At 40.9% G+C, this 23,732-nt stretch overlaps 1 protein-coding gene and 1 long non-coding RNA gene across 5 annotated transcripts in view; one reads left to right on the forward strand and one right to left on the reverse strand.

Moving 5' to 3' along the window:
• Positions 1 to 8,057, forward strand: part of GRIK1 (glutamate ionotropic receptor kainate type subunit 1) — a 227,820-nt gene extending 219,763 nt beyond the window's left edge. For both annotated transcript variants that reach the window (XM_043508822.1, XM_043508817.1), the window contains 2 exons: positions 7,556 to 7,758; positions 7,789 to 8,057. In XM_043508822.1, coding sequence (XP_043364757.1) covers positions 7,556 to 7,711 — 156 coding nt within the window. In that variant the 3' untranslated portion in view covers positions 7,712 to 7,758; positions 7,789 to 8,057. The remainder of the gene's footprint in view (positions 1 to 7,555; positions 7,759 to 7,788) is intronic.
• Positions 1,772 to 23,732, reverse strand: part of LOC122458936 — a 71,743-nt gene continuing 49,782 nt past the window's right edge. For 2 of the 3 annotated variants that reach the window (XR_006279297.1, XR_006279298.1), the window contains exons 2-4: positions 4,193 to 4,563; positions 3,647 to 3,783; positions 1,772 to 2,509 (exon numbers count right to left, since the gene is read on the reverse strand). This is a non-coding gene — a long non-coding RNA (uncharacterized LOC122458936). Of the gene's footprint in view, positions 2,510 to 3,646; positions 3,784 to 4,192; positions 4,564 to 15,714; positions 15,782 to 23,732 lie in introns of all 3 variants that reach the window. The other variant, XR_006279296.1, reaches the window with a different exon arrangement.

Raw genomic sequence — 23,732 nt, forward strand, 5'->3', positions numbered from 1 at the left:
GTCTGACCTGAATACCGAGACAAGAAAACATGGTCTTCTATGTACAGTGACAGGAGTTCTGGTCATTGTGTTTCCATTTTGCATTATTGTCTATTGGCCAATTTTATTTACCCTTTTAATAATCTTAGTGGTTTCCCTAGTTCTTCTATTGGATCTTAAAATCCATCTGTTTTTATGACTAAGAAAATACTCTTTACAATATAAGTGATGTCAGTTTGTGTCCATCCCATTCAAGACCCTGGAAGAAGTTATCCTGGTTGTGATGGAATTACTCACAATAGTTAACACTTTACCTGATAACAAAATTTGTTGGCTAAGACCCCCAGAGCTTTGATCCATAAGTCTTGGCAAAATTTGTGCGCTTACAAACCAAGATCTAATCACAGGTGAGAGAATTAGGCACTCTAGTCCCAATTCAACAAAGCATTTAAGCGTGTTATTTCCCCAGTGGGGAAAGAACTTTAAAGCCAATCAAATCCAGCTCCTCTGAGCTCTCAGAGGAGAAGGACAATGACGAATATGCTCATTATCCTAATCATTTTCCCCCTCAGTTTCCTTAATCTCAATTGAACTTTGGATGGACATTCGGTGTGAAGTGCCTTTGTTTTGTTCAGTTTTTAGAGCACTGTCACATCTTTGAGAGAGGCTATAGAAAAAAGTGAGTCTTAACAACAATGCTCCTTACTTGTCGTCTGACTGTGCCAAACACCATAGTAGATTTAGCTTGCCTCTGGGGACCACGATGAAACAATTATCTTGTTTTTAAATGGAATTTCATATCTAGCCAGAAAGATGTGTTAAAAAACCTGCCATTCAAAAATTATACCAGCATCTGTTCATGTGAAAAAGGGACAATCACTTGAGCTCTAATAGAAAGTACATTTGTAGCGAAGGTACCTGATCCTGCCAGGTGCTGAGTGCCTCTAGAGAGGAGCTATGCACTCTCAACTCCTGATGAGGTTAATGGAAGTTAAGGGCATTTAGTAATTTTAGTCATTGCACTTATCAAAGCCAAAGGACTTGATCCTAAATGGTTATATTTATTTGTATTACATTGGTGACTAGAGTTCAGGGCTCCCTTGTGCCTACACTTAGGCCTGGTCTACACTGGGGGGAGAGGGGCAGGGGGGGAAAATCGATCTAAGTAACGAAACTTCAGCTACGTGAATAACGTAGCTGAAATCGATGTACTTAGAGCTACTACCACGGTGTCTTCACTGTGGTAGGTCAACTTCTGATGCTCCCCGTCGACTCCACCTGCGCTTCTCACTCCGGTGGAGTATCGGAATCGACGGGAGAGTGCTCGGCGGTCGATTTATCGCGTCTTCACTAGACGCCATAAATCGACCCCAGCTGGATCGATCGCTCCGGAGGTAAGTGTAGATATGCCCTTATAGAGAGTCCCTGGCCTAAACAGCTTGCATTCCACATTTAAAAAAAAAAAAAAACACACACACACACACACAGACTAAGGGTGGAGAGACAAAAAACATCATCTACAGATGGAAAGCTAAGGCCTAGAGGGATTAAATGGCTCATCCGAGGTCATACAGGAAGTCTGTGGCAGATCAACAAACTGAACCAATTGATGATCAAGTTCTTAAATGTTTTGTCCACACAAATTGTAAGGTCTTTGGGGCAGCAACCATCTTTTCTTTCTGTGTTTGCACAATATCTAGCACAATGCGGTCTCGGTCTATGATTGGGAGTTCTAGGCACTACAACCTTTTTTCTTTTTTTATTACATATTTTAAAAACGAACGCTGTAATGTATCAAACCGGAAGTGTTCTCTATTTAAGATGTTTGTGTTAAGAGGACTATGTCCAAAGACTATCCTTATGTAACCAGATAATTATATTTTACATATTATTTGCCATGCCCTTATGAACATATTCTGCAAAGGTTTCAAAATGTGCTGCAATTACACTTTTCTATAATATGGTTAACTTGCTTATTATTATGAGGAACAGGTTGCTTGTTTCAGATTATAAATATAATTATCTAAAAGGCAACTTGAAAATATGCAGACGACAGTCTCTAAAATTAGTAGTAAGCATCAGGAGACATTTAGAGTCCTTTCATGCATGACTTGTACTCTACACATGCTTAATGTTTTGTAAGTTGTATAAACAAGTCTGTGTACTCGGAGCAAGTGTGGTACAAACCAGAAAGGTGTGGAACTGGAAGAGAACAGAAATAATTAATAAAAAACTTCATGTCTGTTTTACTCAGAGAAGTGACTGCATACAAATAGCATGGGATGAGCATATCCCATGTTTATCTTTTCTCAGTAACATCTATGTCAAATTTTCAAGAATGATTTTTCCCCAAACTGTTAGCTCTGCAACTTCACCCTCTGCTTCAAAAATCAATAGAAGCTCAGTCCTTCTCATGCATTTACACTAGTTCTGAAAGAGATGCAGGTCAGATTTTGCCCTCAGTTACCCCATTAGCCTTCAATTGGTTTGTGGGACTGGCAATCAGAGAAACCATCGTTTTTCTTACCAACTGAAAATTGGGAAAAACAAAACACAAAATACCCATTTTTATAGTCACTTTCAGTGCAGAACCATGCTTTCTAAAAATCTGAATCGCAGTTTAGAATAGCTTGCCTGCTGGTCTAATTTGTATAATTAGCTCTTAGTGGCACGGTACTGAAGCAGACTTTGAATTCACTACAGCAATATTTTCACAAGAAATAACGACTTTGAAACATTTTCCTCCAGTATACTAGACACAAGGCAAGGTACTTTTTTTTCTTCCCAATATTAAGAATTTGCCACTGTTCCATCTATGTGCAACTATAAAAACATGGCTACTGTGGCTCACAGAAGGGAAATCCTGATTCTGATCTTCTTTCTCTATTACTAAACTATAAGCTGGATTCTTGTCATATATTCTGCCACGATAAATTTGTCCTATCAGTGAATTTTCATAATTCTCAAGTGTGACACAGCACCTCTAGATTGAGGTATTTCTCCTTAGGTATGTATGAAGTTCACTATAAAGTCTTCTGACTAGATTGACACCACAGGCAGACTGGCTTCAAAGATTCACGTATGGCATATTGAGTCAAGAATTACAGTTCCCAGTTTTCCTCAATCTTGTCTATATTACTTTAAAAAAAAAATCCCTGCCTAGGTAGGTAGCTACCCCAAAGTCTAACACAATTTTCACTGTTGCAAGATGGGACCGGAGGAAAGATTTGGGAGACCTGAGCAGGTGATGGATCTGCCGCTATGCCTGTTATATAGTGAAGAGACCAATTCCCTGGTCTAATTATGCCTCAACCAATATATTTTAAAGGAATAACATTCCCACGCAGTATTTGCAAGCCAAACACTGCAGCATCCCAACAGAACCAGCAAGTGAAGAGGACTATAAGCAAAAATGAAATTTACGGGTCTGTCTGTCTTCATTGTTCACCCTCAACCAACTCCAAGGAGTTAAGAGCATTAGAACAATTTTAAAGCTCTTAAAAAATTTTGTTTGAATACCTCAAGAAGAGGTAAAACACAGAAGGCAATTTTAAAAATAGAATTTTAACTGTACGATGCCCTTTTAAAAGAATGCTATGATATTTCATATACATTACTTTTTCATAAAGATCCTTTAGCAGCTTGATAATCGAATGCATTTCCTTACCACCATTTTTTCCTCTGTCACATGCATACTGGCTTGGCTTACAGTTGCTCTGTAGTGTGGACACAGGTTTGTCTCCTCATCTAAAAAGTTCAGGGCAATTCTGATTTTTGAACATCTGTCCTGCTTCCTCATCTCCACTTTGTGTGACACAAACTAGAAAGAGAGCAATTTTAAGTGCTTCATGCTGTTACTGGGCCTAGGTCACTTTAGAAGCAGCGAAGTGTGATCTACGTACACATTTGAAGACAAACAGTACTTTGGGATAGGTTTCATGGGGCTCATAGGGGATTGTGTATGACGTTCTTCTGATAAATTGTTTATTAGAAAACTGAAAGTTCAAGGAACCTTCTCCAGTTGCACTTAAGAACATCCTAAAGTGCATGGGAATGGGGAGGGAGAAAGGAGAGGCAGTACAGAGCCCCTCATCTCAAGGTCTTTTAAAACCATTTGTAGAGGCCCACCACCTCCTCCACTGTTTTCTAAAAGGTGGCAGGACTTTGCAGACAGACACAAATCTGCCATAGATCAAAGTTGGAGCCTACAAACCTTGTCAAGAGTCCCTTTGAATTTTATTGTAAAAGGATCAGTCCAGGTTCCCAGTCTTATTTCTATGTTCACTTCATTATTATAAGACTCTGTTAAACCAAAACAGCTTTTGTAGCTGGTTAATTCTCCCAAGACATAGATTTAAATCCAACCCGAGGGCAACAACAACTTCTATGGTTCCAACAGATACGACATTGAGAGCTGTGGTGTGTAAGTCAGGAAGTTGCATTCCTATATACAAGCTTTCCTCCTTCCCCAAACTGTGCCTTGTATAAAACAGCAGATTCCAGTGTGTGTTTGCTTTTGGCTGATTAACCTCTCTTCTGAATGGGTCAGCCCAAATCTGTATGCTGTATGGCTGCAGATATTTTCTATGGGACAAAGACATTTGGGATTAAGCCAAGGCCTCAATATGTACTTCTTGTAAATATGAAACTATTTATAGATAACGCCAAATTTAAAATCAAGACTAGCAACAGACCTTAAACCAATAACTCTTGAAACTGGCGATAAAGTTTAATGTTTAATAATGAGCAAGATGGCAGAAATTTACTTCTGAAATGCAAGTTCTAAACACACACACAGACAGACTTGGATAAACAGCATCAATTGTTACTAAAAATAAAAAAAGGACAAAGTTTACAAGTAGAACAGACCAATGGTCATTTAAACTCAAAGCTTTTTAGGAGCTAGAACAGGTCCATATAGTTTATTCAACAGGTATCCAAATGTTTAAAATTTCAAGTACCAACCTATCAATGATGTGTCAAACATCTCTGCATAAGTGTGACATATTCTTCATGGAATTAAGTTTCTTGATATCACATGATAAACAATGTAATGAGTGCAATATGATCTGGATAATCTGAATCAGTTTGGGAAAAACCTAGATGTAAACATTAAACATGCCAATAGAAAATATTGTTCTGACTATAGGACTTATCCCTATGCACATCTTGCAGAAATCCACAACACAAACACACATACACACACACACACACACAACGAACATGGATTAGTATCAGACACTGCATTACAGTTATATAAAAAGTAGATAGTCTAGTGACTGATCCATTCCCTTGCTCATTCACCATGGAATTCTTGGCTCATTCTAAAAATCTAGATTTAAAAAAAATCCAATTACAAGTAAAGTAATGTCAAGGAAGTAACCACGCAACAGAGCCAGTGGGTTGGTGCATATATTTTTATCAGCTGGGGAAATCAGTGGTGACATTCTCCAAAAAGGCTTTGCTCATTCAATTTAAAAGTAACTTCAACAGCAGGATGACACCGGCTTCAGCAACTGCTACCAGAGGGCCCAGAGATCTATCAGATATTACTGGTTCAAACTAATGCTTAGCACCAGAAATTCCTAAATTGCATCACCAAAATCTCTGTTTAAAATGATAATTACACCAGTGAAGTCCTGACTATTACCAAGGGCTGACCTACCAGAAACTAAATTTGAAGAAAGATTTTCTTGCCCATATCAATTACATTTTAAGTCAGTCATGAGTTAATAACCATTTAATTATTATATACTTAAGGCATTCAGTGTTTCATAAGATAAACAAAAATGAAGCCTATCAAAGAAAGTGTATATTAAATAATCTAGGATCATACTAGGTCTGTGTGCAACATATTGCTCAAATAAACTCTTACCAGGTACACCACAGTATATACCACATTGTATAGAGTCTATACAATATATGTATGTACACTGAAGAAACACTAATAGTAATGCCCCAATCTCTGACTGGAGCTGTGTGCACACAGCTTGCAGAATCAAGGCCAGGCACTACTCAGAGAAAGGGACCAAACATGGTACTAGAAGTCTATAATTCTGAAGTTCTAATCCCTGCTCTGACAGGGATTCCCTCCACAGCCTTTAGTAAGTCACTTTTCTGCCTGAGTTAACATCTAAAATTAATCGCAATTAATTGCAGTTTTAATCACACTGTTAAATAATAGAATACCAACTGAAATTAAATATTTTTGTTAAATACTATTGTGTTATTTTTACAGTGCAAATATTTGTAATAAAAATTATAAAGTGAGCACTGTGCACTTTGTATTTTGTGTTGTAATTGAAATCAATGTTTGAAAATGCAGAAAAACATCCAAAAATATTTAATAGATTTAAATTAATTGAATTTAATTTCAAATTAGTATTCTATTGTTTAACAGTGTGATTAAAACTGATTAATTGCTTGAGCTAACTGCTATTAATTGACAGCCTAAACATAATGCCATACTTCACATTTTAAAGTCTTTCTTGGGAACTAGAAGCTGGTAGGAAAGCTTGGATTTCTCCCTTTCTCCTAGAATAAATATTTTATATTTAGCTCTACAGGGCTTTGACATATTAGAATTGACTTGTCACTGGTCAAGGACTAATAGAGCCCATCTTCCAGCAGTGTACTTTTAGGGGAAAAATCCATGTTTGGGATATAGGAAACATTTCTATGGGCTGTTTTAAAAAGCATCTCTTAAAACTCCTCAGAGGGGTTTGGAATGTTAAAAATAAGGGATGGATTAATGGGCTGGGTGCTGGTGAGGTGGTCAAAAAAAAGTACATTTTAATCACACTTATCACCTGATTTTTTTAAATCAGTACATTAGTTGTACATCACAACTCTTTCCATTTAAAGCTATATACATTTTTATACCACATGGAGTTATTTTAGCAGTCAGTTTTATGTTATTTTCCCCCACAACATATCTTCATGAATCCTGTAGCCAAATGGAATTCCACTTTCTAAACCATCTTGCAATTTTCCAACTATTTCATTCAAATATAATTTCTCCTTTCCTGGACACACAATGTTTTAAAAGTGTTTTTCTCTATTTCTCTGTAGAAAGAGCATTGGAAAATGTTTTATTTAGAGAGTCATTAATTTCATGGCTGGGTGTGGGGGGGGAGAAATCAAATAATCGTCAAAAGAAGTTATTTGTTCTCTTTAGCACTAGTGTGTTTTAAGACCAACACGAGTACAGTTTTCAGAGGAAAGGTAAATTTCATAATCTGAAGGCACGGTGGAAGACATAAATGTGTTTGGGTAGGATTTTCAAAACCGCACAGCAGTGGCCTAACTCTGCTTCCATTGAAATAAATGTTAAATTAAATTTCAAAGGGAGCAGGACTGGGTCAGTGCCCAGAGCTTTTGAAAATCCCATCCACTGTGCAATATTGCCCTACTCCACAGACTGTTTAATTCAATGAAGAGACTCCCAGAACTCATGAAGTCCATGAATCAGGCCTTAAAGCCTGTGTTTATAGAAACCTAAACGCTAAGTTTTTCGGAATTTAAGCTTGGAATTTATGTTCATTGAATGTTAAACACTTTTTCCACATTTCTCTAGTGTCTTTCTTTCAATGCTATAATGGAGGAGCTCGGAATTTCACTCAAGCATCAGAAGAAATTAAAGAAAAGGTCAAGAACTAAAGGGAGATCATCATTCACAAGTATCCTTACTTGTCATCAGAGGCGGACACTGAGGAAAGAAACCATGGCATAAACAAGAAAAAAAACACTCTTGGGAAACATCAGGAATAAAAAACAAAACAAAACAAAACAAAACAAAAAACACAAAACAAACTTTGCTGTCTACAAAATTGGACTATGGAGGAATTTCTGAAAATAGACATTTAGCTTGTTCTTCAGAAATTGTGTGTGGTTTCTTTTTATCTAGGAAAGATATAGCAGTTTAAGTGCTCATATAGACTGATATCAAACTAATTGGAAAAAGTGTCTCACCATATCTTTTGAAAGGAATTTGTATGCTGACCTGTTTTGCATCTCTGTTCCCTTCCTATACATTGCTGTATGTGCTTTCTAAATAAAGACACAGGGTTGTTTTTTTTTTTCCAATAATCCAAATGTCCTACATTTTTCTTGTCACTTTCTTAGTCATCATAATGTAATCTTATTTTCTTTTTATAAAAATTGCAGTACTGACAATCACAAGCATCTAAAAATCATGAGTCAGGCTCTACAAAACTGAGTGGCTTGAAAATAATTTTATTAAAAAAATGATAGGTTCTTTTTATTTGCCTTCCTGTTGTTGACCTATTAAGGATCATATTTTCAAGCTTTTCTCTGCAACCAGGAGGGCTAGGAACTTTTTTTTTTTTTTAAAATGAAAGCTGAGATTCTCTGTCTTATCTTTTCTTAAAGCCCTGGCCTTAAGAAAAGATACCAAATGTTACAAAACCTCCTGAAAAAGTTGAGAGAGTTGGCAGCACAGCCATTCATACACTGCATTATCCCTCTGGCTCGTGGTACCAAAGAAATTCCTAATTTATAATGCTTCCCTTAGAAATAACAGCAAACAATAGACTGTTCATATTATAACCACAAAAATATCAAAGCTAAACTGCATCTGCTAGAAAATAGAACTGTGCGGATTTTCTGGGTTATCGTTACTTGCTCTAAGAGTGACGGGAGGCACCACTTAAAAGACCCTATAATTAAGCAAGCAATAGTCTTTCATGGAATACTACCTCTTTTTAGCCTCTGTTAGGAAGAAGGGCAGTGACATGTTCAGTAGCAGAAATTTTTCCTTAGTTCCTTTGAATTATAGTAGCATGAAGTATATTCATATTTATTCCAGTGCATTGTCCCTGTGATTAATTCACTTGTTCACAGGGTTTTATCATCACCAGGAGTTTAGTTCCAAGATTCTGTTGAAAGGAAAAAATATTTTCAGTAGGCTGAGAGCACGAGCAGTTATGGGTGTAATAATGGCTGCAAGGAGCTGCAGAGTGTACTATTGCTGGTGGCTCCTGGATGGAGCAATTGTGGAGCCATGGCCCTACCTCCTGGCAAAACAAGTAACAATTGGGGACAGAGCTTGAGACAGCTGTGCAGAGATGCTTCCCTGTAACCTAACTAGGTCCTTGTGTCATGCCAATCACCAATTCCCAGCACCTCGCAGTGCTGGTAAAAGTCTTAGAAGCTTCCAGGCAGCTTCACTCTCCTCTCCAGTTCATCTTAGCCACAAGAGAGCTATGACTGAGAGCCCCACATCTGGAATGCTTTCCTTCATCTCCAGTGTAAAAGTGACTCATCTGACAACCAAGTATCAGGACTCAAGTGATGTCTCTTAACATATATCAATATCCTGTAAAGCCACAGCTCTTGATGGCCCTGCAGTTTGAAATTTAAGGGATATATTTTGCCCTGGCATACATGCATGAAGCTCCTATGGATGCTCAGCAGAGACGACAACTTGGCTTTCAAACGTGCAATATCCCAGGAAAAGAACAAAAAAAACCTCCTGAGTTATGTAACACTCAGCCTTTCAATCAAACAAACAGATTTGATTAACTTTGTGTTTCCAGTACACACATTTTGCATCTTTCACTTTCCAGTTTTGGTTTCATACAAACCCTGAAACAAAAGCAAAAAACTCAGCCAAATCACCCCAAAATTTCAACTGTTTGGGTGTGTAACACATACAAAACTAGTTTTATTTATTGCCTCCGAAAGCTACCCCTTCTCAGGGAATAGGACACAGACCAGAAAAAACACTTTTTTTTGATAATTTTCATATGACTTAAAAATAAGCCAATCAATATTAGCTTTAAAGCCTCCCAGGCTGATATTGTACTGATCATAAATAGGTTATAGTTTTACTGTATAATGAGCCACCACCCACCTGGAAAACATCGCATGGGTAAGTTACATAAAGAGTGGTGGCAGTAAAGAGGCCTGTGTGAAGTTCTTTTTCAAAAAAAGTTTGCCACCGAATGGACATATTTCCCTTCTATGACCTGATTCATGAGTGAGAATGAGGAGCAATCACAGGGTGTGACGCTAGCAAAATTGCCACAGGTCTGAAATCCATGGATCCCAGTCAGCTGTGCAATGATCCCCTCCTCCCCTTTGATCCTCTGCTAGCCATATGAGCCCAAAGCAGCAGAGAGTCAGGACATAGCCATCTGTCACTGCTCGTGGTCATGTTCTCTACCCTCTCTGAAGGAAGAGTCGGAAAACACGCAGGAGAGCTATTGCTGCTTCAATGGAGCGCTAAGGCCTATAGCCGTTCTTTGACATTCTCATAGGGAAGCATACCCCCTACTGCTACTCACCTCGGGCTTCTGGTCAGTCCACTTCCTCTGCAAATTGCTGTGACAGGCGAAATAGATACATAGAGGTGGGCTGGAGAAGCGCCTGTAATCTTCCTCCCCCTCTCCCCGTGGGATCTTTTACACCAACTTGCACAGCTAGGAGCAACATGAAGGAAGCAGAGGAGCCTGAGCCTTTAAATGAATAAGTGCCTTTACTAGAGCTGTGTGAATGCTATTAATTATTATGGTCCAGATTAAAAATAGTGACTACTGATTTTAGGTGCTGACCTTGAGATGCCTTATCTTCAGAAAGTTCTAAGCAACCGCTCCCTGAAAATCAGATCACTTTTAAAGTGATTCAGATTGGGCACCAAGAATTTATTCCTCACTTTTGAAAAAAATTGGTGTATATCATGTTCCGCAGTAGCAACAAAGGGTGCCAATCAAGGATCAGGTGTTGTATGAAGAAGTGTATTAAAAAACAGTCGCCACTCCCAGAATGCTCACGGGGAGTGTTACAAGGAGCCTTCATTCTTTCAAAAGATCCTTCATTTGATTTAATATTGCAATAGACTATTTTGTATACGATTAGGATTCTGAGGTCTTTGCAGGTTGTGATTTGCATCTTTGACATGGTCACACTGACAACCATAACCTTCAGATATTTGAAATTAATATGTTCAAAGTGTTGAGACTTGTGATACTGGACCGCTTACTTTAAAATGGATACAATTGGTAGCGTAGGCTTACTAGTTACACAGTTATAGGTTCTCTCTTTTTTTTTTAAAGTTGCATATATTTCTATTAATGTTTTAATAGAAACAAAAACAAAAATATCAGAGGTTTTAATTTAAACATTCCCTTCTGTGTTTCCAGCAAGATGCCAGTGCGTAAGAAGAAAAAAAAAAAGCTTTTCAGTGTCCAAATTGAATTATGTATCAAATGAAAGACTGTAAAGAAAAAGGGAAAAGCAAATTAGATTTTTAAAATTTCTTCAGTTTTCATAAACTGAAATTGTACATAAGAACGGCCATGTTAGATCAGACTAATGGTCCATGTAGCCCAATAGCCTGTCTTCCAACAATGGCCAGTGCCAAGTGCTTCAGAGGGAATGAACAGAATAGGGCAATTATTAAATGGTCCATCTCCTGTCATCCAATCCCAGCTTCTAGCAGTCAGATGATTAAGAACACCCAGAGCATGGGGTTGCATCCTGACCATCTTGGCTAATAGCCATTGATGGACCTATCCTCCATGAATTATCCAATTCTTTTTTGAACCAAATTATCCTTTTGGCCTTCACAACATCCCCTGGCAACGAGTTCCAGGGTTGACTGTGTTGTTTGAAGAAGCACTTCTGGTTTTTGTTTTAAACCTGCTGCCTAGTAATTTCATTGGATGACCCCTTGTTCATGTGTTATGTGAAGGGATAAATTATACTTCCTTGTTTACTTTTTCCACACCTTCCATGATTTTATAGACCTCTATCTTAAGGCCTCTTCCTCAGTCTCTTTTCTAAACTTACCAGTCCCAGTCTTTTAAATCTCTCCTCATATGTTTCATAGCCCTAGTTGTTGTTTTTTTTTTGTTACCCTTCTCTGTACTTTTTCCAGTTCTAATATATCTTTTTTGAGATGGGGCAACCAGAACTGCAGCCAATATTCAAGATGTGGGCGTACCATGGATTTATATACGGCATTATATTTTCTGTCTTACTATCAATCCCTTTGCTAACATTGCTAGCTTTTTTGACTGCTGCTGCAGTAACATGTCAGGAAGTTTTTATGACAAGTTCTGATGGCTGCCTAATGTACTATACTTACTGTATAGTAAGTAGTGTACCAGTATGATTTCCATTGTTCTTTCCTTTAGAGTATCTGGAAGGGATGTGTATGTTACAGCACAGAATTATCTTTCCTGTTCCATCCCTTTATGCATAGTTTCTTAATGCGATGCTTCAAGCACTCAAGCCAATGCCATTTCAGTCAGATCTCTTAGAAACCAGTGGATTGGAATGATGTATAATATGGAGCCACAAAACCAGTTTTTCCTGTACAGTCTATTCCAGGTGACATATGGAATGATTCCCCCCCCCCATTTTTGAACTAGTTAGAGGGATGGTACAAAATGCATTTTTCAGTAGAGAACAAGTAGGGAACTAGAATGCTCATGGAATACAGAACCTGCGCTCTCATGAGCAGGGCGGGATCTACACCTTACACGCCCCTAGTGGATGGGCAGTTGGGGGGGCCCCAGCTCTGAGCTCTCCCCACCAGCTGCAGCAGACAGGAGCTTCAAGGGAAGTGGGGGTGGCACCCACAGCAGCTTGGAACTCCAAACCACCGTGGGCAGCAGGGGTACCCCACCACTTTTAGGTGCCCCACCACCACCACCACCACCACAACTACCCAGCACCCAAACAAACAAACAAACCCTTTCTAGGCTGAGCGAGCCGGCAGTATGGCGGGGCCGGTCAGGATCACTCTGGCCCCTCAGGAGTGCTGCGATCAGCCAGGCTGGATCGGGAACAGGGCCTGTCCAGGTGCAGCTCCCCCAGGACCCACTTGCCTGGCAGGGCCCCCTGCATTTGACTTCTGAGCTCTTCCCCTGCCACAGGGGTCTGGTTCGCCTTCCCTGCTGGTAGGAAAGCTTCAGCAAGGCTGCATGACGCCCTTTCCCTCTCAGCCGGCCTCACCCCCTGCCGGGGCCCAGGAACAGCAAATGTTGAATTTTCAGGTGTGCCCTAGGCACATGCCTGCTGGGCCTAACTGGAAATCCGGCCCTGCTCATGAGATTCCCTTTCCCCACAGAGACTGAACTGACATGGGAACTAAACTACTCTTGTAACTCCAGATTCCCTGAACCCTACAATTTGCTGAGACGTTTATGGCCACACACTTCTTACCAAGGTCTTCCTTGTCCATCACTGTTAATTACCTGAAGATGGGTTAGATCTACGAGTCTGGAACATTTACCATCAGGCACGTTCTTTTCCCCCAAGTTCAAGCTCAGGGTGGAGTTACTGCTGGTCACTGTCTTTGCCCGCTATGACTTTGTTCTCTATCTCGTAGTACAATTGCACACAATGGATTATTCATCTGCAGCGGCAGAAATGAGGCTAGAGCGCCCTGGCTCCTCCTTAATCTCACTCCCCATCTGCTTGTGTGTTCGCCCATCAGCTAGGCCCCTCCATTTGATCTGGTCATAGTTTCTCTAGTTTCACACAATCTTAGTTTCTGGTTCATCTCTCTGAATGGCTAGGATTCTCTTCACTAGCATTTCACTACCATCCTTCCCTCAGATCCCAAGCCTACTTCTCTGCGTCCACTTCTGTAACATGCAGCAGCTTTAGACATGCCTATGGCCTTGAGCCCAAGCAGAATAAAGGTGTAAGGGTGCTGAGACTTTTCCTTTAGTTCTCTCCAATATTTTGGAGAATTCCAATTAGTTAAAGCTCTGATTGAGCAACATGCACATTTAAATCCCATTGAGACTTAAGCACATGCTAAATGCTTTGCTGAATCAGGGCCTTAACTTCTTCTGCCCACTTCAGAAGTTACTAGTTAGGCTGCTTACTTTTCACACACACAAGTATTTTAGTTTTTAATATCTGCATATATACAGTACAATGTATCTGTTAATTTACCTTGAGCATTAATATACACTAGTGTATCTTTATAGACATATGTCAAAAGCAACACTGGTTGTTTTACGCCACTGACTATTATAAACAAAGTCGTAGCAATGGAAGAACCATTTTCATTAACTCCAAAAATGACACCCACAAACCCAAAGAGGGAGAACATACATTGTCCTGAGAGATAACAATGTGTCTATGCACAAACTCACAACAACAAATATAATTATGAAAAGGTCAAAACTAATGTCCCAGCAAATAGTGATTTTTTTCTTGAATGGCAGAATATTATGCAAATTAAGTTAACTGGAAGATTATCTGTCAGGAAAGCAAATGTTCTTATTAGATACTTATACTGGCTGAATATATGCATATACTCTAATTGTTTATAACAGAGAAATACAACGTTGATGGGTGCTGTTAAGCTGCTAATGTGTTTCATTCCAGCAGTGTCTATAATTTTGCTGTGGGTGAAGTGATCTCTATACAATTGCAACCACCGCGGGGGGGGGGGTATTATAAGGCTTAATTAACATAACAATTGAGATGCCTGGAAGAAAGATTCTGTAGAAAGTACAAAATATCATACTATATATAAAGATCTCTGGTTTTTATTGTGTACAGAGCCTAGCTCAATAGACCTGTAATTGGGGTGTCTGGGTACTACCACAATACAAGTCATATAAATGAAAACAAGTCTAGCCAATCACTCCTTCCAAAAATCAAACCAAAAGAACAAAGCTATGACTGACACTCTGTTCAGTTGCCCCATGTCTTTTTAGTACAAAGCACTCCCTCTAACAAAGACTCCAATTCACCTTTTCAGTCTTCCCCATTCATCCCAGCCACCCTCCCTATGTTACATCATCATACAGTCTAAGGAAGAAACTTTCCAGCACTCTCAAGGAAGGAAAATGTATATTTTTCTTTATAGTGGTCTGCTTTATCATTTCTATTTCTTATACTGAACTTCAAGAGTGGTCAACTGAAATAGTCAAAGCGAAGTTCAGAAGTTCCTTTTGGCCAGAGGATCAGTTTAATATCTTTTAAGCCCTTTGTCAGGGGACTGCATTTTACAGAAGAGCTATAAATCTGCAATCCCATGTGCCATTTATTGATTGTATACTTGTCCCTTAATCGTGAGACTGGCAGTAGTCAGGATTCTTCAATTATCAGAATTACTACTATTTAGCTACCGGTCACCTGCAGCCCTAAAATGACAGTGAATTTCTGACTAGCTGATCAGTTTGAAAAGATGTACATTTTTTGCCTGCTGATATGCATCAAATAGAATTTCCATTTGAAGGTAAAATTATGCCTCTGTTAGCCTGTCCCCACTTCCATCTGTAAATCACTACCTTTGAAATAGAAGTTATATGATTAATACTGTCAGACTCTCAGCTTCCCCCTTGTAGTTCTAACCACCACTGATTAGGAGGAGCAAAGTCAAAGTAGTTCAGATTAAAGGGTTGAAGGCAAATGTTTGGAGAACTCACTTCTCTCTGCTCTGAGGATGGGCTTATATAGCACAGGACTCTTCTGGCTGGTGACACAAAGTAATCATCAAATGACTGAACAAAGCTTAGCACAACTGGAGTCTGGAAGGCTAGTATGCTGCTAATTTGGCATGTTGAAATTTCCAACACAACCGTATTGTTTCATTTGGGACTAGAGTTGCAGAGACTGAAATCCTCTATTGGCTCAGCTAATAATGGGTACTGCTGAACTGGGTACTCTCTACATAACATATATAGGGCAGAATTTACACCCAACAGTAATGTTTGGGGTCCAGCTAGCCCATGGAGGTCTTACCAGGCAAGTCAGAGAGACAAAAAAAGTCAAGCTCCACTAGCTGCCTCTCCTTCAGCCTCTGGTTGGTCTGAAAAAGAGATCAAAGAAAAGCACCTGAATACAGCAAAGAACAGAGCAGAGAGGAGGGAGAAGTGCCAAACCTCTGACCCCACTGAAGGAACCTTCCAAAGGGAAAGGAGATGGCAATTCCTTTCAAGCTGCTTGCTCATCTGCATACATGGTCAGGCCACCTGGACAGAAGAGCAACTGGTAGGAGTGGGGTATTAGGCCAAACTCCAGCATATGTTGACCCATTCACAACAGACTGGGGTGGAGAGGCTGTTAGTGTTTTGAAGAACATTATAGGTACCTTGAAAGAGGGGCTGAGCATGACAAAGAGGGCACTTCAAACGAAACATGGAAATTCCCTTTGAATTTTCCTTGGGAGCCCACTTACCATTGTTCCATTTTTGGTAGCTCTGCCCTTGAAGTGCTACAGGTCTGTAATACTGAATTAACCCATTTGTTTCAAAGGGAATGTTTATAGTGGGAGGCTTAGGGAGGGGAAGGAGAGGGAGAAAACTGTAGCTAGCCACCTAAAAAAAATGTTGTCCATCAACTGTATGCCTTCCGTAATGTTCATCACCCTCCAGAGTGGTGAGTTAGTAAGGAGCAGCTGGCACCACCACACAGCCCTTTGTTCAATAACCAAAGTGAAAGTTAAAGTGCTGATTTCAGAATCTCTCTAGAATGCTTAAGAATGAGCTATATACAAAACAGATGCACAAGAGTGCTTTGGGCTACCAAACTGTGCGGAGTATGTGGACAGTTACCTGTCAGGGGAACATATAACCTTTTGCACACAGACAGTGCCCCATTTTCACCCTGCTAAAACTAGCATGCACAATCCCTTTTAATACTGTAGAGACAAAGGCCACATCTATACAGCTGAGCCAGTGTAAGCTCACAAGTGCCGATGCAGCTGTGCCACTGTAAGATTGCTTATGTAGCTACTCTATGTGGATGGGAAAGAGCTCTCCCTTCGACGTAATAAACCGCCTCCATGGAGCGGCGGTAGCTGTGCACATTACCACTTATACCAGCAAAACTTCTGTCGCTCAGCACCCACACCCATGAGCAACAAGTTTTGCCAACATAAGTGATCAAGTAGACACGGCCAAAGAAATACACAAAGTAAACATGATAAGTAAAGCTGGGCAAAATATTTTGCATAAGCCCCCCCCACACACACACACACAGTAAAAAAAAAAAAATGCATATTGGGCAACACAGACATTTTTTGAATTTGTGTCAGTTTTGCAAATTGTTCCAGCCCAAAAAGCTCTGAAAAAAATTTCCCCACCCCAAAATAAATCAGGTATTTAGTTTCAACATGGTTGAACTGAAATGCTTTTAAAAAGCTTTATTTTGGTTCAAAACAGCTTTCAGTTTCAGAATTTCCTTTAATTTTCAAAATCAAAATTGAGACATTTCAATTGTTAAAACAGCTTTAGTTCAATCCAGGATAATGAAAAACAAATAATTAACTTAGGCTTGAATAGAGACTGGGAATGGATGAGTCATTACACAAAGTAAAACTATTTCCCCATGGTATTTCTCCCTCCCACCCCACCCCCCACTGTTCCTCTGATATTCTTGTTAACTGCTGGAATTAGCCTACCTGCTTGTCACCATGAAAGGTTTTCCTCCTTCCCCCCCCTGCTGTTGGTGATGGCTTATCTTAAGTGATCACTCTCCTTACAGTGTGTATGATAAACCCATTGTTTCATGTTCTCTGTGTGTGTGTATATAAATCTCTCCTCTGTTTTTTCCACCAAATGCATCCGATGAAGTGAGCTGTAGCTCACGAAAGCTTATGCTCTAATAAATTTGTTAGTCTCTAAGGTGCCACAAGTACTCCTTTTCTTTTTGCAAATATTTTTTGATTTGCCAAAAATTTCAACAACAAAAATTGTTTTAATTCAGCCTGAAACAAGTTTTTGTTTTTTCAATTTTTGGAACTTCCGGTGAACTGAACCGGTTATTCACATGGCTATCGCTAAGGAGGTGGGCAGGGAGGGGGAATGGTCAGCTCTTGAGGCAGACAGCATGCCCACAAGTTTCCTACCAAGCCACAGAGCACTCACACAAACCCAAGCAGAGCACACAGGTGCCAGCCACCAAGTACTATACTATGTATTTTCCTAGAGATTCGTAATTACAGAAACACCTGGACTAAATTAACTGTGCTGCTCCATTGCAAAAATATTTACCAGCCCTCAGCATTTCTCTGATGGTTCAGGCTAAAGTGATATTTAAAAGATAATATCTAAAAATTAAATATATATATATATTTACACCTGTGTTTCTTTACCCAGTAATATAAGGTCTTCAGCCAAGATTTTCAGAAACGGCGAGTCATTCTGGGAGATGAGAAACCTTAAATGAACCTGATTTTTCAGAAAGTGCTGAGCAGCTGCCTTCTGAAAATCAGACCCCTTAAAAGTATCTCAAGCTGAACACCCAAATATTGAGGCACTCCACTCACTAGACATTTCAGGAAATCTGGCTTTTTTGTTTTTCATTACTCAGTGGGCCAGATGTGCAACTGCACAACTTTACACTGGGTGCAGCTGAAGAAAGTGGTGGTTGAAAGGTGGCTTTAAGTCACCTTTCTGGCTACTCCAATCTTGGGGCAGCTGAGGGCAGGAACAGTACTTGTATTATTTATAGCAGCCTTTGGGATGCTGTTAATGAAGCTGGCTACAGCACTTCCAAAAAGGCATACTGCACTGGCTGGGAACGAGGTAGATGGCTGTGTGGACCAATATATGCTAGGCTAATATATATCACATCATAAACTTGTATTACTCAGTCACACCACATATATTAAATATGAATTAAGCATACAGTATCAATGGAATATATTGCATATATATTTCTAGCAGTTACATGGCCTGAATTGGCCTACGTCTTTCTGTAATCCTGTTCATTTATGCTAAGTATCCCAGAACACTTTGTAAAGCTAAAGTCAGCTTTGGCATTAGAAAAATAGAAAACTTGTTGAAGGTAAAATATATTAATGTTCTACCCTGGTGCAAGCTGGGGAGGTACCTTCACAGACTAGTACCTAGAACGCTAGCATTCAAAACAAAGATGACAACAAGGTAAGGGTGAACTGGTGGGTTGGATTTTAGTGATGTGTTAAGAGTTTTGTAACTTATAAAATCCTATAAATACTCCTAGCAGAAGTGTGTAACTTTGGAAGCACACCTTTTGAGTAAGGTGAATTTAACAACATTGTGCCAGATGGCTCCCTGGAAACCAGTATCATATTGAAACTTTTTGCCTGTACTAGATCATCATTAACTTTTAGAAGTCAACTTGACAGATATTGATTACTTAGTCTCAAGTATACTTCATGATGAACCAAAGTGTGGTCAAGCAACTGGTTATACAATTTACTAATAGTAGTGTACTCAGTCCCTCCCTCTGCTGGCTCAGCATACCCCTGACTCACTCCTATATGGGAATGAAAGTGGCATAGAAGTAGCTAAACCCAAGGTTTCCCCTCTATTGGGAGAATCCTCATCTGCACCTTGAGTAGCTGTTTTCCTGCTTCTGGCAGAGAATCTGACTAAAACCCTTGAAAGGGGCAGCAACAGGCCATTAAGGTTCTACTGTTGATCTGCTCACTGTAAGTGAGCAGGACATGTCCATAAAGGGACAGATTGTGCTTGTCCTTGTGTGGTGTGCAAAGGTGGAGCAGGCCACAACAGGTCTTCCATGCAGAGGGCAGGCACAACTGCAGTCTCTGCAGTGATCCGAGTATAGGGATTGTTGTTGCTAGCACCTCAAGGTGTACTAGCCACATGAAAAGAGGCAATGAGGGGTTTGGAGGAGGCTGCATTGCAGCGGTGCAACCAAATAAATAAAGCTGGAGAGAGAAACTAGAAGTGAGAATAAATGAACCCTGTGACCACAATGAATAGGCTATCGATGGAACAGCGAGAAGTTTGTGTTGGGTAATTACACATGTTGGATCATGGCTCTGTCCCTGTCCACACCAGCCTATGCAATTGGTTGCCGGAAAAGATAGAACATGCTGGGGCAGTGGGTGAATTCTCACTGCATACCAGGGACTTAGAGGGAAATCTGGGAGAAATATCTCCCCAGAGGTAGGGCAGGGCAGCTGTGCCCAATCCCAATGCAGACTTGTACCTAAATGGTACAATCTGGTCTGATTTTAAAAAAGGGGGTGAGACCAAGAGAAACAGTTCTGAACATGGCAGTTTCCCAAAAAAGCACTCTGCCAAAAGCCACAGGTATACAACACTTAAGTAGCCAAACATGTGACTAAAGCCTGCAGCGACAGTTCTGTATCTCTAATGCCTCCATCCAAAAGTGCATTTGAGCATCTGCTATGTACGTGGGTCTTTTGTTATTAATAGCCCCTAAATATTTAAGCAGGCAGGAATCTTCACCTTGAAGAGCTTACAAAAGGAGAATCAATGAAGACCAGGAAGGCACTAAGAACAAGGATGCTGCTGAGTATGTAAGAGAACAGGTATGGAGCATTTACAAGGTTATCAAGTCTGCCCTCTACTTCCTTTTACTGGCCAATAAGATCCGGCCTGGTGAGTTGCTGTTAAGTGAGGAAAATAATCAAAATTACTTGATTAATTGTTAGCTGACACAATTTAGCTTCTCTGTAAGGTTCTGCCCAAACCAGGTAGCAGAGTTTGCTAACTACAGCTTGTCACAGACTCACACAGATCGTGCCCACTCTTGGCCCCGTGCGGGGGTGCCCCTTTCAGTGGGACAGCCCTTTTCCTGGGGGGGTCCATTCTCTCTCAGGGGTTAAGCCCCTCCACCTCCTGGAGCCACACTTCTCTGAGCCTTAGCACACCTGTCTCTCTCTCTCAGGGAGTCCACTTGCTCTGGACCCCAGGGCCTCCACTCCCCAAAGGGGATGAAGCCACCCTGTTCTCTAGACCAGAGTGACTCTCAGCCAGCATAAAACAGGAAGGTTTATTGAGTGTTGAACACAGCACAGGAAACTCTCAGGGCCTCAGGCCTGGCCTCCCTCAGTACAGCACATCCAAGTCTCTCCTGCATCCAGGTGTGCTATGCCTGCTCCCCCTCCAGCCCAGAGCCCTGCTGCTTCCCAGCTTGGCATCTGACATCACCAGCCCCAAGCCCAGCCTCAAGCTCCCCCCACCCCCCATCCATTGTCTTCTCTCCAGGTAAACAAGGTCTTAAACAGGGTCCTCTAGCTGGAACCGGTTGGTCGGGTCCCCGGGATCCTTGCAGCCCATTGTTTCCCCACTGGCCAGAACTGGCTGTGACTTCCGAGTTGGGCCTCTGGGTCACCAGGCCATTGACTGGGGTCCCATGTTCCCTCCCCAGTCCTCTGGAACAACTCCCTCTCTCATCACCTTGTTAAACCGGTAACCCCCAGGGAAACTGAGTCCCACTCCCTCTGCATGTAAACCATAGGAAAACCAAGGGGAAAAAAACCTATGGGAAATAAGGAAACCAGGAATCTCCCCCATTTAGTCATACACCTATATTCAAAAACGGCTGTAAAGCTTAATACAGCCAGGCCTTTTCTTGATATCAGTTTTTCTACACAGACATAGTTAGCAAACTTGCACCACTGTGTTGTTTATAATTGTTCTAGGTGCTGTGGGCTATCCTTTGCAAGTCTATAGCATGGTTTCAGCTAACTCATTTGCAACATGGCTTGCAGTTGCACAAAGTTGAGTTGTAAAAATATTCGAAAATGCTTCCAAACATTTTTCCAGTGCACCCCAAGAGCCAACATGTGGTCAGAATTTCTCACTCCAGGTGTCCATCAGCATTTCCATATCCGTACCCATTCTCTTTCCAGGGCGCGGGTGAGCCTCTTGGGAACTGCACATTTGAATGGAATTCTTGTCTGGAATGCCACTTAGGTAGTATCACAAGACAATCTGAATGGTCCCTTTGATAAAATCTTGGCACTGAAAGGGAACTCAAGAGGTCATCGAGTCCTGTCCCCTGAACTCAAGGCAGGAATAAGTATTATCTAGACCATCCCTGACAGGTGTTTGTCTAACATGCTCTTATAAATCTCCAATGATGAGATTCCACAACCTCCCTAGGCAATTTATTCCAGAGCTTAACCACCCTGACAATTAAGACATTTTTCCTAATGTCCAACCTAAACCTCCCTTGCTGCAATTTAAGCCCATTGCTTCTTGTCCTATCCTCAGAGGTGTACGAGAACAATTTTTCCCCCTCCTCCTTGTACATCCATTTAAGCTGGTTCTTCATGACAATTTAGCTGCAGCATGGGGGCTGGAGTCGGGATGCTGAGTCCTGAGAAGTAATGCCGTGATAGGCCCTTTTTAAAATCTGGTCAGAGAAGTTTGGGACAGATTTTCAGAGATATTTAAGCACCTAAAAGGTGCAGAAAGATACCTAGTAAGATTGTTAAAAGCTTATTTGAATAGAAAGCTGCCAACGTGCTTTCGACAATCCCACCAGGGAAAGGCCTACAAAAACGTGACCCTGTTTCCTTGCTCCTTTTCCACTTTTTGGCATCATGAGAAAGCAAAAAAGACTCAAAACCCTTTTTACCCCAAAACATTTTACTTTAGAAAAGAGGTTCCCTGTGTAACCTCCTGCCTGCCCCTGGCAAAACTAACTCTCCTAAAGCAGGGGAAAAGCAAGAAAGAAGTAAAATTAAAAAGGAAGACACTGCACAAGCACAGAATTCAAGAAGTTGTCCACTTCAATTTTCCATCACATTCTGTCAGCCTATTATTTTGAAACAGATACATCAGATTTTTCCTGCAAATAACACCTCTGAATTTAAATTAATTTTACTTTATTCTAATCTGTTTTCAAATTCTGTAGAGCCTCTCATGTTTAATTCTTCTGACTGTGTCCCTGATACAGATGGTGCCTGTGGAGGCTATCCATACACCGCCCTATATTTCCTTTTGATTGTCTTACTGCTGAGCACTCCATAAGGGAACTTGTTGCATATACAAGCACCTCCCAAAACTCTCAATAGCAAGGTCAGGACTCACCAGCGTGGCACCTCCTGCTGGTCATCAGCTCCTTTCCAGCCTCGGAACGCCCTCTGCTGGCTAGTGTCTCACCTGCCTCAGGACCCCTTGTCCCTTTACCTTGGGGTTCTGCCCCAGCAGTACCCGCACACTCTGGGTCTCCCCTCCCAGCTGAGCCCCCAATCCTCTAAGCCCACCTTGCTTCAGCAGCTGTGGCCACTCATCACTGGCAAGAGGGTTGGACCAGCTGCCTCCGCCTATCCCAAGGCTACACCTCTGCAGCCCCAATAATAGGCCTTGCACAAGGCCTCAGCCTGGGGAGTTGCCAGGCTGGAGCTCCCCAGCTCCTCTTGCCCTTCCCCCCCCAAGCACTGCTCTGCTTCAGGTATCTTGCTCCCAGGCAGCTAGCCCTTCCCACTCCAGGGCTAGAGTGAAACTTCTGTCTCCTGGCCCCACAGCCCTTTTACCCAGGCCACATTCATTGCAGGTTTCAGTGAGATATTAATATTTCTCTTTCAGTTGAGAACTAGTATGTCACCAGATGACTCAACCCCCACCTGAAGAAGTTCTTTTCCTTTTTCAAATGGGATGTAACCACATTATATTTTTTAAAAATTCATGCACGTTATCTCAGTTTATTTAGATAGAAAGAATTTTAACATTTCATTAATTTTTCCATTTGGTCTCCTTATATACTCTACTCAGCCTGGACAAGGATTTGTTTAGAGCACACTCTTTTTAGCCAGTTACATGCCAAGAGATAACATCTTATATTCTTCAAGAAGGCTATAGCTTTTATAAAAAAATTGTTATTCTAATCTAAAGACCATTTCTTAGCTCAGCAAGGAGAGACTGCTGTCACTTTCAGCCAGCCACTACCAGCTCTGCCCCAGCCAGTCCCAAACCCTGCACCCAAGATGGAGGATAACCACGTGCTGCTTCCTTACATAATGGCAGCTGTCTCATGCCAAAATTTATGAC

Source organism: Dermochelys coriacea, chromosome 1, assembly GCF_009764565.3.
Source record: "Dermochelys coriacea isolate rDerCor1 chromosome 1, rDerCor1.pri.v4, whole genome shotgun sequence".
In the NCBI taxonomy this organism is placed as follows: Eukaryota; Metazoa; Chordata; order Testudines; family Dermochelyidae; genus Dermochelys; species Dermochelys coriacea.